Below are 13,771 nucleotides of genomic sequence, written 5' to 3'. Positions count from 1 at the left end.
TTCTGCATGATTTTTATGTGACGTCACGTGATTCTCTGGATTCGATCGGCAAAGATGATGCTGGTGCCAGAGTTCCTGTGCGTAATGTTAAGATTGGAAATGTTAAAGCAGCTTTTAACCGCATTACTGCTGCTCGTGTTTTGAATCCAATGACTGGTAAATCGAAGTTGGTGTATTGTCAGCATGATCCTGGTTCGCAGTTAACGTTTGTTTCGAGTGATTTGGTGTGCGAACTTGGTCTTAAACCGTACGATTAAGCGTCGTTTAAAATGGATACCCTGGTTGGTCAGAAAGCTACTTGTGCTGACCTTGTCAAACTCAACATCCAGTCGTTAGAAACAGATGAACTGTTTTGTGATGTAACCTCGGTGGTTAACCCAGCTTGGGCTGACGATGTTAAAACTTTACCGCATAAACAGGATTTAAGTGGTTTTCGTCATTTTCATGACGTGAATATGTTTCATTTGAATGATTGTAGAACTGTAGATGTACTGATTGGCAACGATAACGCTTATTTGATGTGTGCTAAAAAAGAGCGTGTTGGTGAAAATTGTAGCGAACCGCATGCTTTACTCACTCCTCTCGGTTGTTTGGCTTGTGATGGTAAGTCACCCTTAGATGAAAGCGTTGCTAAAGTGTGCAGAGTGCAGACGTCTTCAGAGTCGGATGTCATCTCTGGCTATCAACGTAAAATTGAGTCTCGTGATATGGAAATAGCAGACCTGAATAAAGTCATTCAGGATTTGACGTTGCAAAATGAAACCTGTGAATTGTCTCGCAATGACATTTTGGCTAGAGAACTTGTTGAACCGAATATTGAGTTGAAAGATGGTCGATTTGAGATACCTGTACCGTTGAAGGAAGATATTGATTTACCTAACAATTTTGTGTTGGCGTCAGATAGAGCTGCTGCTTTAAGGAAGAAGGCTTTAAAACAACCTGAACTTCGTGATTTCCTTACTGACACCATGAAAGATCTTAAATCTAATGGCTATATTGAGCGTGCTGGTGAAGCAGAAAATGTAAAGGGATTTGAGTGGTATTTACCATACTTTGTGACGTCACAATTAAAAAAGCGCATTGTTTACGATGGCAAGTCTGAATTTCGAGGAACTTGTGTTAATGATGTAATGTTTTCGGGTCCTGACTTGTTAAACCCTCTGGTAGATGTCTTGGCTAGATTTCGGCTTGGTAGATTTGGTCTCATGGCTGATGTGACTAAATGCTTCTTTCAAATAATGTTACCTGAGTCACAAAGGGATTTGTTTCGTATATCGTGGTTTGAAGATGATCCCCTTGAAAGTGGTAATATGGTACCCTTTCGTTTTTGTGTACACCCTTGGGGAATAAAGAGTAGCCCATATATCGCTTGCTTGGCTATAAAGAAAATGATCGAGCAGAATCCCAGCAGTGCTGGTGAATTGACTCTCTGCAATATTGCAAATAATATGTACATGGATGATTTTATATTTTCGGCTGATAGCTTAGAGGAAGCTCAGCAAATCACTCATGAATCAATTGCTTTGTTTGATAGCCGTGGGTTTAAACTTGTTAAGTGGAGTGCTAACAAGGAGGCTATGATTGTCTTGTCAAATTTGGATAATGAGATGCTTTCACCTTTGATTCGTGATGTTGACTTTCAGACTGAAAATATGACTTTACCATCAGCGAAGACATTGGGTTGTGTGTGGCAAACCGAGTCTGACGAGATGCGTATCGCATGTTCCTTAAAGCCCTTAGCTAAACACACCCGCAGAAGTATGCTCAGTCAGCTTGGACAAAATTTTGATCCGCTAGGCTTTGGAGCGCCATTTTTTCTAAAAGCACGCCTTATACTTCAGCAATTGGCGATAGACAAGTTTGATTGGGACACCGAGGTCCCTGATAGTTTTGTTAAAGAGTGGGAGTCGTGGCTTCGCTCTTTGGACCTGCTTAAGGATTTTTCGTTACCGAGATGGTATTTTGCAGACTCTGGTGTGTGTAGTCCGGATGATGTTGTTTCATATCAATTGCATGGGTTTAGTGATGCTTCGAATCAAGCTTTCTTTTCTGTCGTTTACTTGCGTAGACTGGTTAATGGAGTTCCTAGTGTGTCTTTCGTTTTGGGTAAATCTACCATTGTTGTAAAAAATCAGTTCTCTTGGCCGATAGCTACGAAAGAGCTTGTTGCCGCTTTGAATACAGCAAGACTCGTGAAGCAGGCCTACGAGGCATTAAAGATGCCTGACTGCATTAAATATTTTTGGTGTGATTCTCGGACTGTGGTGCAGTGGGTTAAAAACCCTGATTTACGTTTGAATAAGTTTATCACGCGTCGAGTTGAGCATATTTTATTGTTGTCTGGAGCCCAGGATTGGCGTTTTTGCCCTACCGATATGAACCCAGCTGATGTTGGCACAAGGCCAAATCTTATTGCAAAGAAAGAATTTCGAGAGTTGTGGTTAAATGGTTCTAGTCTTCTCTATCAGTGTGAAGAAATTCCATCTGTAGAAAACGCCACTCCAGTACCTGTCCATAGCCTATATCTTCGTGACGAAGAGGGGTCGCTTGACGTTGGACAGGGTGGCCTTCACAGATTGATCGAGGCCGCACCTTCTTTGTATGTTATGAAAAAGATAATCGCTTATTTGGTTGCTTTTGTTGAATTTTTGTTCTGTAAAACGAGAAAGCGTAGCTTTGTGAAGCCAAACCTGGACGCCTCTTATCTTAATAATGCTTTGGAGTTGACTGTGAAGTTTGTTCAGAAGAGCGTGTATGGTGATGTGGTACATTTAATGACCAAGCGATCGCCGGATGCCCTTGAAGAAGTGATAAAGCGGGGTAGTGTTGGCGCTTCGCAACGTGAGAAGGAACGCTTGAAAGAATTGCGTTCACTTAAAAAGTACAGACCTTGTGTAGATGACGCTGGTGTAATCCGCATTGAAGGGCGCTTAAGTAATTCTCCCGAGATCTCTCTAGAAGCAAAGCATCCGATCGTTTTGCCTTCGAAACACCCCTTCACTAGGCTTGTTGTACTGTCGCATCATAATCGAAATGCGCACTGTGGAGTACAGCACACTTTGTTGTCTACGCGACAGAAGTTTTGGATCGCTAATGGTAATGCCTCCGTGAAGAGGTATCTTAATGACTGTAGTGTATGCGCGATTGAGAAAGCGCGACCTATAAGGCAGCTCATGTCTGATTTACCTTTGTCTCGCACAACTGCGCATAGGAAACCCTTTTTTGATTGTGGCTTAGACTATCTTGGACCTTTAACTTTTGTTGAAGGTAGAAGTCACAAAAAAGCTTGGGGACTCTTGTTCACATGTATGGCATCTCGCGCTATTCATGTTGAGCTGGTTACGTCATTGTCGCTGAGTGATTTTTTACTTGCCTTTACAAGATTTACAGATTTACGTGGGCAGGTTAATGCTATCAATTCCGATAATGGAAGCACCTTTTAGGCAGCATCTAAGAAGTTACCCGAGTTGATAAAATCAGCTGAATTTCACAACGCCCTGAGACAGAAGGAGATAAACTGGAAATTTATACCTCCGTATGCTCCAGCGCAAGGTGGCGCTTGGGAGGCAATGGTAAAACAATTTAAAATTGCATTTTTTCACATTTTGGACGCTTCAATACGTAAGCCCAATTTTATTGAACTGCTTACGTACACCAGCAGTGCCGTTCGGATCGTGAACGAACGCCCTTTGGTACCTTTGAGTGACGACCCTAGGGATTTTACTGACATCACCCCTGCCTCACTTTTGACCCCATACTTAGACCCATACTGTGCTGTTGGGCAACCACATGATCGTGACCAATTAAGAAGGGATTATCGGTTCAATTTGTCACTTTCTCAGCAGTTTTGGAGTAAATGGATCGATTTTTACTTGCCAGGTCTTCAGGGCCGGAAAAAATGGCTAAAAATGGCCGAGAATTTGGAGCCTGGTCAACTTGTAGTGGTGGGTTCTCTCCAAGACATTGATAAACGTGGGAAGTATCAACTTGGGAGGGTGCATGAGGTAGTTCCACAAATTAGGAAAGGGAAGCCTGTGGTTCGTAGAGCCAAAGTTGCCGTCTGCAACTATGATGAGAGTACGGGGAAAGTGAAAGTAGACTACGTGTTGAGAGATATTTCGTGCCTCGCCGCCGTAAAGAACACCTAAGTGTTAGGGTTTGAGCCTGGTTTTGTCTGCGGTGGCCGACACTTGTCTGAGCCCAGAACAGTCGGTTATTATCGCAACAATTGTATATAGCGTCATTTTAGCGTGTACCTATGGTACCAATTTCATGTATCGTCGCGTATTCTTATTGCTGTTCATTCTTTGCATGCCCTTTGTATTTGCATATTAACTTAAACGTGAGTGATTCAAACAATTTGTGTATCATGTGTTTTTATTCATTGGCTCATAATTGTCGTCAATTCTTTTTTAGTTATGCCATGTCAGACTGTCATAACTAGGGGCCGCTATGTTCCAGACAATTGTTCACCTAATCAAACGTCATATAAAAACCGTTCAAGTCTACTGAATCTTAGCGTATTACGTCATGGAATTTTTCCTAAAAATAAGCCAAAATTGCACCATCGTTCGTAAGACTTGTGTCAAACCTGTTTAAACATGAAATATTGCATCACCACCTTTAAACACCTGTTTGAATTGCGTGACAATGTCTTTCATTATTGCGTCACAGTTACTGTTTACGTGAGTTTGAGATATCGCAAATTATTCTAGTCATTTTAAAATTGTTGCTTGAAGAGGTTGGTCGCATGTTTAACTGTTTTGCTTAGTGCTTGTCAGCTGGACGAAAATTTCCGTCTTTTATCCAAGTAATCTGTTCTGTAGTGACAAGTTTTTAGTGGTGTATCGCGTTGCACCCCATTTTCGACAGCTTTGAGGCTATTTTTACAGAAATACAATTCTCGAATAGACGTTTCCTGAAGAGTGTTTCTTTTCGGTTATTACATACAGACGAACGGATCTGGGAATCTTATGTTACAATTTTCCCACGAAGAGATTATGGTTTACCGCTGTGACCAATGTCATCACTGCTATTGTGTTCTCAAGTCTTTAAAATGTTTGGATTGATATTTTCTCACTAAATAAATAAGAATTAGGAAAATTGCGGATCCGCGGTAATTTATACATATTTTCCTACAGACCAACATCGTTTTCGGGATCCATTACGCCAAGGTTTTTTTTTCTTTTTCGGATGAAACTATGTGAAATGACGGAAATAGGCTTGGTTGAGATGGAGCGATCTTCCTGGCGTCACCACTACCTACGCGCCCTGCTCAAGATCACGCGCCGCAAGTTCGACTCTCGAGGTGTGCGTTTGAGCAACGCATTTTCAGGACTTCTCTCCATTCAGCGGCACCTAGTGACTGGAATAATTCCCCGGAAACAACACTTCAACAATCGGAAAACTTCACTCTGTCAATCTGGATGACCGGCCCTGCGTCAAGAGCCTCTACAAGTATGCGGAACTACCAGGAATAACCAATCAAGGCTTTGTCAGTCCGAGGATAAAGATTCAAAACCAACCAACCAGTAGGCCTACTAACTATATAGCACAGCGAGCATTGTGCTTCGCTAACTATACCGGTGTAGCCATCAATACTTTTTTCCCAAAAACATGTGTTTCTTGGCAGTCGAGTGTAGCAAGAATTGACTGCGTGTTTCTCCCATGAGCCTGGGCTCATCAGTATCGCACCACAATTCTCTACCGCAGCTTTTGTCAGTCGATTGAATCCATGCCTTTGAGGAACGAAAACAACTCAACTAACTGTCGCCAAGGATATGCACAGTTAAGAACGACCTACCTGACTACTCACTATAACTTAGAACAGAAAGCAATGTGTTTCGCTAACCATTCTTTCCACAAAGCTAAAACATAGAACTCCATCATTAGATTTAGGCGACATGGTGGTCACTCGTCACTGAATGTTTTGCATCTGTGGTTTGTAGCAGACAAATTGATTTGAATCTTTATCCTCGAACTGACAAAGCCTTGATTGGTTATTCCTGGTAGTTTCGCATACTTGTAGAGGCTCTTGACACAGAGCCGGTTACCGAGACTGGCAGAGTGAAGTTTCCGATTATTGAAGTGTTGTTGCCAGGAATTTTTCTTTAAATTAGGTGCCGCTGAATAGAGAGTTCAGCGGTCCTTAGAATGCGTCGCTCAAGCGCACACCTGAGAGCCGATTCAGCGCTGCTTGATCTTGAAGCTTCTTCGTTCACGAAGTCACGCGCTAAGGGAACGTTCAAATATTACGTAACGCTTTTTTTCCGAATTTTTGACCCCCCCTCCCCCATGTAACGCCAACGTAACGCTTTTTTCAATCCCCTCTCCCCCATGTAACGCTTTTTCACTACGAATTCAGCACAAAAAACTACCATTCCATACTCGAAAGCGTTACGTAACGTTTTGCTTGAACCCCCTCCCCCCCGATGTGACGCTAACGTAACGCTTTGCATAAACCCCCCCTCCCCCTCGAAGGCGTTACGTAATATTTGAACGTTCCCTAACTAACTGAGCTATCGAGTTTTTTCATCGATGTTTTAACATCAGATGTTGAAATCTGATGTTTTGATGTAGATACACACATAGCTTACAGTTAAATCGCCCGCAGTAACGACTATTGTGCGATCAGCTGATTGCTAGTCTATAGTGACGTAGACTGTAAAGTCGCACGCTTCGCTGCTCACGCCCATTCCCGTTTTGAAAGCTCTGACAAAAGCATGCGTGGAATGCTGATCAGAACGCAATGGGGCAAAATTTTATTGAAAATCGTTTTATGGTTGCCTGTTAAACACAAAGAACGTGTAGGGGAAGGTGGGGTAAAGCGGACCAACAGGGTAAAGTGGAACCCCGCCTTTTTTTGCTATTAAAGTTTCACTACTGTGCGGATACCATTAAGTTTAGTGAAGCATGACGAAAAGTACCTGCACACGCCATTATTCAAGGTTTAGAAAACACAAAAAAGCACGGAAATTACTTTTTGCACCCTCTGATCTATTGAAAGGTATGTATGGTAACTTACATTGTATCTTATGTACATAAGGTAGAAGTTTTTTTAAATGATAAAAATGAGCCTCACTATATCACGTACGCATTACGTAGATTCACTCTTGTTGCTGACTAGCCTAAATTTGGCCAACAGTTAAATTAGTAGTAATGTAGAGGTGGGGTAAAGTGGACCAGTGGTGATCCACTTTACCCCGTCATAAATATTTTTCTTGACCGAATCAGGTGCTGTGTTACTTTAATAATCTTGGAGGTTATTTTACACAACAGCTGTGTAGGCCTAATTAGCACTCAAGTGGATAGTTGTTCTGATATGGTTGGTTGGTTATTGAATCTTTATCCTCGGACTGACAAAGCCTTGATAGGTTATTCCTGGTAGTTTTGCATACTTGTAGAGGCTCTTGACGCAAGGCCGGTTACCGAGATTGGCTGAGTGAAGGTTCCAATTGCTGAGGTGTTGTTGCCTGAAATTATTCCATCCATTAAGTGCCACTAAATGGAGAGCAGTCCTGAAATGCGTTGCTCAAGCGCACACCCCGAGAGTCGAACCAGTGCCGCGTAATCTTGAGCCGGGCTCGCAACCACTGAGCTAACGGGGCGAAATATCCCACCAATCATGATCGAGTAGACGAGTTGGTTCTTAACTTAGTTATATTCTTGTTTTTCAGAATGCCTCGTTATCACCAAAGGACATCCTGTGGGCGCATGAAGCCTGCGCTGGTTGCAATGAAGAGGATGACAACTTTATCTGTGAACTCTGTTTTTTTTTTTTAATTTCTAAGTTTGATTCGTAATGGACTTATGAACTGCAGTTGTGAAGTTTCATAATGTCTTCGCTGATGATGCTAGTTGTAAATAATTTGATTGCGTGGAAAAAAATTACGAAATTTGCTCAAAACTTACAACGGTCCAGTTTACCCCACATATGTGGGGTAAAGTGGACTATTGGAGGTAATTTTAAAATTAAAAAAATTTATATAAAAAAGCTGGCAGTCATCAAAAGCGCACTTTAAAAATTGTCGAAATATGTTAGAGTTAACACTCAAATAAAAAAAGTTAATTTTTTTGGCAAAATCAGTGAACTGTACTGAATTAACCCTTAGGTATTCCACTTTACCCCACCTTCCCCTACAATCGCCAAGTCAGGTTTTTCCTTCAGTAGGCTATCCCAAGAACGATTCACTGACTTCAACACATCGTCATAGCACATGACTGGGGAACTGTGTTCCAAAAGCTAGTGCAATTCGCTATTACCACAGCGAACTCGCAGCATCAGGCTAAAACAGGTTGTTTAAAACTACATTGTGAAGTAATAACATTTTTGTTTGAAATGTTTTTTGAAAATATTATTTCTTGTTTTCCGTGTTGAGTTCAACAACTTCACCGAAAAATAAAACTGTTTTTTCTTGTTAGTTACTATGATAGTCGCTGTTTCAGTTTTCAATGACAAATTAAAGTGAAATTATATCTAAAAAAATGAAGACAAAAAACTGGCAACACTGAAGTCGGAGTCGTACATTTTTCGCCCGACCCCACAGCCCTGCACCTGCCGACAAGCCGCTATCGCGACAACAATCAACAAATCGAACGAACTGACACGCTTCAACGGTTATGAGTGTTCAGAGACGAGTGGTAATGTTATCACCTTCCAGCACCGACGCGCGGTGTCTCCGCTGGGGAGGTGGCGAGCAGCGGCTCGAATAGTTTGGAGAGGAACGCGTCATTCACTCGGTGACCCATTGGAGTCGCTTCCGACGCCATTTGTACGTTGTAAAGTTTCCTGAGCGCGATTCTTGCCGCGTCTTCCTCAGCCAGAGGAATCGATTCCGCTCCTGACTCAGCGAGAAACTTTCCGGAAGAAAAAAGAGCGACAAAGAAAACAGGGGTCGTTGTGTTGACCCCTGACTGGCGCACAAGTCGCGCTTCTGGGGCTGCTTGGGGTCCCAGCTGTTCCACCAAGATTTCCATGGGATTGTTGGGATTCCATAGGTCGGAGATGATATCCTTTCCCACCAATTGGGGGGAGACAAAATCGAGAATAAACCTTCCCGCGGAGACAGGGCTTTCCCCAACGTTGATCGCCTCAATGACGGCCATGAAGCAATCAGCCACCACCTCGTCACTAGGTGGCCACACCACGCTCTGGATCAAGTCCTGCAATAAATTGATCGTTTACCTCAGTGATTGTTATAAATAAGCGGAGGGTGGTACAAAGATGTGAACCATATCTGGGATGAAGTCGATGGATCAGGGGAGGTTGATGTGCAGTTGTGCACAGGACGCTCTTGGCTTACGCCGATTGAGCACTCTACTGAAGGCACCTTGCTGTGCATTGCGCAAAGCTCACTGCTTGCAGTTTGAGCATTTTGGCAAGGTTGGCAGTAGTACCATTTGTGGAACTTAGGTACCACAAATGGGAAAATGTCATATGGAGCTATATATCTTCATGGTCTTACCAGTGACTTTCTGCACTGAGGAGGCCGAAAAGCCGAAACGGTGTGCCACTGTCTGCAGCTATTCGTGTGCAATAACAAAACATTTAGGCGGACATAGGCCCTGCATGTGCATATACGTCAGGGTCATGTTTGCGTGAATACTGCAATCTCACATGTAAGATTGACTGCAAAAAAATACTGCTTTGCAAACAACCTGTAATAGTCTATTTGCAGGGGTGGCCAACTTCTCATCGAATGGGACCGAACAAAAGATTTCTTAATTCACTAACGATCGACCGGTCGGTAATGAAGTCACTGAGCAACTTTTTTCCTGCGACATCATAAGCTGTGTAGAAAAAAAAAATTTTTTTTTCTTGTTGCTTATTGTTGGACAGGCGTGAGTGTCTTTCAGCCGTCGTCGTATGGGCGTAAGACTTTTTCGCTCAATCATGCACCAATAAGAAATGGTCTTTTCTTGTGAATGTGGTGCTGAGGAACAGACCGCAGATCACAACATCTTCAAGCGACCTAATGGATTGGAAGGTCTGGGGGTCTTGGATGATGACACCAAAGACTGGTTGCTCTCTAGTAGCCTTCCAGTGTAGTCCGGGAGGCAACTTTCCAAAAGGTACCATTAAAAAATCCCCTTTGAAGTTTGTTTGGTAATTACAGAAGAAAAAATAGCAATAGCAGTAGTGGGAATCAAACCCAAGTCAATGAAATGACTAGCCTATCACCGCCCTAACCCTCTGCGCAAAGTCAGCCGATGGAAAACGGGTGACTTAATTTAACTATGATTTGCGTTTTTCTTTTGTTTCTCAAAGGGGATTTTTTAATGGTACCTTTCAGAAAGTTGCGTCCGGGAACATCGTGAATTTGGGGTGGTAAAAGGATAGACCCTCGGCCCCAGATGCTCACACAACGACAATTATTCTATCTTTAAAAACGTTAGGTCTTCATTTTATTGAGTGAACACTCGAATAAGGATTTCTTCACCTGGAATCCGAGGTTTTTAGCCAAGTGGGCAATTGTAGTTGTCTTCAAGAGGAAATCAACAATCGCTTCCTTTCCTCGCTCCGGCAGACGGGGGAACGCCACGGTGACGTAATGAGCAACAAACATCTCAGTGAATCTGTGACCGTTCACGGACAGTTCCTCATTACTACTTCCCTCCACCGGCTCAGAGAGGGCGGCAGAGAGCATCTCATCATCGCACTTAATGTCAAGTCGAAGTCTGCAAAAAACAGAAATAACTTCCTACCTGGTCTTAATGACATCATGAAATGAAATTGATCATTCGTGTTAGTGATGTGGAAATATTGTTAGTAAGTGTCACAATCAATGTGCAAAGCCTCGCGTCGGGCTGCTTTGCGTCTTGACAGAATGTGCTGTTTTCATTATGGAATTCTTGAGCGGTATGTTATTATCGGTCAATGACCAGTAGTAACCTCTAATTGTGAAGTCGTTGTTCTGCAACGTAATTCTAGATTATTCTGTATCTGGAACGTTCTGTTGTTTTCACAATTGCCAATATCGTTTGTCATGATGTCACAAGGTTGTTTACGAATGGACCTCTGATTACGAAATCGTTATTATGTAAGAATCTTCTTGCGAACGTGACATTCTTTAGACTTCTATAAGCTTCTGCTTGTTGACATTTATTGCAACTTGACAGAACAATGTGACATTACGTAACCTTCTCGATGTTACTGGACTGAACAACCAACTATAAATAGTGGTGTAGTTTGTGTAATTTTATTCTGAGATTATTATTATGATGATTATTATTGAGTTGGTTATGAGAGTTGTGCTATGAGTTGTGGATTGGTAGTTGATGCAGAAATTATAGTTATTTGAGAAGCCGTTCGTTAAAGTTCTTCAAGAAGTCAGATTATCATTTCGCTAGTAGAATTATTCGACATTTAATTGACTGCTTTTCGGTTATAACCCATTAAACTACGTCATTGAATCTTTCCAAGTCTTTTTCCTGGTAAGAGATAGAAAGAAATCGTGACAGTAAGTAAATTGGGGATGGAAAACCCAACAAAAAAAACGTCACCATGAAAACTACATTGTAATTAATTGGCCACTCTCACCCGAAGACGTGAACTTCAAAAAATTACTTGCAACGAAACGTCACCAAGTTACTGTAAAGCTCTCACTTGAAAGCCGCGAGCTCTGCGTTGTAATTCCAGTTCCGACGATTGGAGCGTGGGATCGGGGCATCCTCTCCTTCCAGTTCTCTCCTCCTTTTCATCGCAAGGAACCACGGCTGCTTCCATCGATACGGGACACCTTCGTTCTCATTGACCTTCCGGATGGTTGGATTTCCGAGCTTTGTTGAATAGTTTGCTGCAACGCGATGACCGCACGGGAACTCAGGATAGTTTGCAGAAAGCAGGCGACAGATACGCGCCTCCAAGTGACATGCTGATATATTGTGCAACAGCTTCGCCATCACGATGAATGTTTGTTTGTAAATCCACTGCAACAAACCTGGTTGGAATCCTTGTATCGTTCACAGCACTTCCTCAGAGAATCAATAGCAGAAGCACACTTTTCCTCTTTGTAATTATATTCTAAAAATGTAAAGACACGTTACTTAACGAGAAACATGCACATTGCCGATGAAGCCCGATCCAGCTATGAAGAGTAAAAGTTTGTAGTTCATGTTGCTATTATAAGGGTTGCAATCACATCACACCAAGAAAAACACATAACAAATTAAAAATAACGATTATACACATAAATCAATAGTCACAATATTTTGTTATTTTAATTCTTTCGCGCCCAGTGTTTTTTCAAAACTTGATTAAAAACCCAAGGGTTCTGCAGGGCTCCATTTTTGATACATCTCCAACAACCTTGATACTCCCTATGTAACGACAAACATTTGAATAGAAATCACTCTGTTTCTATTTCACAAGTGATAATACAATTGTAATAATCGTGTTTTATATTGCGCCTTGTTCATTTGAATAAGCTAAATTTTCCTAGGTGAGCTCTCTGTTGTTTGAATAATAATAATCAGGAACCAGAGATTTTTTTGTGTGGAAAACATTACATTTAAGCATTACATTTATGCGTCGTTCGGTAAACACGGTCACATCCTCTTATGACGAACGGAAAATTATCCAGAGAAATTCTTAAATTCAAGAAAATTAAAAAATAAATAAGTAGCCTAATATATAAAGTTAGAGTTTTTAATTTTTTGGAATTTTAGAATTTCTCTGGGTAATTTTCCGTCCGTTTGTCATTACATTTTTGCGCCGTTCGGCAAACACGATCACATCCTCTTATGACAAACCGAAAATTATCCAGAGAAATTCTTCAATTCAAGAAAATTAAAAAACTCTAACTTTATTAGGCCTACTCATATTTGAAAAAACAAAAAATTGGGCTGTAGGCTAGGCCTACTCAAATTAAAAATTGACTACAAAAATGCAGAAGCCTAACGATTGAGTCACTTCGGGTCAAAATTTAGTTAAAAATTAAAAAACAAAAAACGCTTCCGCGTAGTATCGAACTCATTCCCTCTGGAGCACCAGTCCGATACGTATCCTACGCGCCACAGAATCAGTTAAAGATAGGTGTTGAAGTTAGAACTTATATTGGCACTCTTCTCGTCTTTTGCTTTGAAAGAGAAAAAGAAAAAAATGCCTATATGGTGATGTCATGACCGGTCAAATAGTGTTTAAGATTCAAAGACCGGCGCCGGTCAAATAGCCACTGTCATTCTTTAAGCTGTTGAAACTAAACGGCCCAGGGTTATCACCAACTCAAAACTTTGACTTCAAAAATACAAACATTCAACTTTTTTTAAATGATTTGCTTGCTTGAAGAAAATCAGCTTTCAAACAAATTTGCTGATTCTGTTATTGCCACTCGTTGGTTCCACTAATTTGCATCCACTTTCACTTCTAGCTAAGCACTTACTTTGTAAACAGTCTTGTAATCTGCAAGCGTATTTAAGACATACTTCACGCTTTGGCATCACTGCTCATTAATTGCTTTTCTTAAGCTAGCATTCTAAAAAGATACGGTACTTTAATTTAAATAAATTATTTTACTGGATGCATGAATCTGATCACAAAGCTATAGTACCGGTACTTAAACAGGTGCTGAGCATAAATTCAGTAGGCTATTTTAAGAGAGTAAAGAAACTTATTTTAGACACTATTCAACTAAAGTGACAGGCTTTTTTTCTATTCTAGCCGCAATTTATAACAAAACGCCACAAATTTATCATGACAAAAAGTTGTTTCTTGTAATTTTGCAAAAAGAAATTTCATTTTAAGCATGTCTCCTCATCAGTTGAAATCCAAATA

At 41.3% G+C, this 13,771-nt stretch overlaps 2 protein-coding genes across 2 annotated transcripts; both read right to left on the bottom strand.

Moving 5' to 3' along the window:
* Window positions 1-6,755: 6,755 nt before the first annotated feature.
* Window positions 6,756-11,901, bottom strand: LOC145786415 (large ribosomal subunit protein mL44-like). The gene is made up of 3 exons (XM_082598068.1): window positions 11,606-11,901; window positions 10,440-10,677; window positions 6,756-9,162 (listed from the first exon to the last, which is right to left on the bottom strand). Exons 1-3 carry the CDS (start codon window positions 11,899-11,901, stop codon window positions 8,650-8,652), a joined length of 1,047 nt encoding a protein of 348 aa, XP_082454194.1. The 3' UTR covers window positions 6,756-8,649.
* Window positions 11,891-13,473, bottom strand: LOC145786417 (cx9C motif-containing protein 4-like). Its single transcript, XM_082598069.1, has 2 exons — window positions 13,380-13,473; window positions 11,891-12,022 (listed from the first exon to the last, which is right to left on the bottom strand). Exons 1-2 carry the CDS (start codon window positions 13,435-13,437, stop codon window positions 11,901-11,903), a joined length of 180 nt encoding a protein of 59 aa, XP_082454195.1. The 5' UTR covers window positions 13,438-13,473; the 3' UTR covers window positions 11,891-11,900.
* Window positions 13,474-13,771: the final 298 nt, after the last annotated feature.

The sequence above is a fragment of the Aplidium turbinatum genome, chromosome 17 (assembly GCF_918807975.1).
Source record: "Aplidium turbinatum chromosome 17, kaAplTurb1.1, whole genome shotgun sequence".
Classification (NCBI taxonomy): domain Eukaryota; kingdom Metazoa; phylum Chordata; class Ascidiacea; order Aplousobranchia; family Polyclinidae; genus Aplidium; species Aplidium turbinatum.
This window is presented reverse-complemented; position numbering and strand designations above follow the sequence as displayed.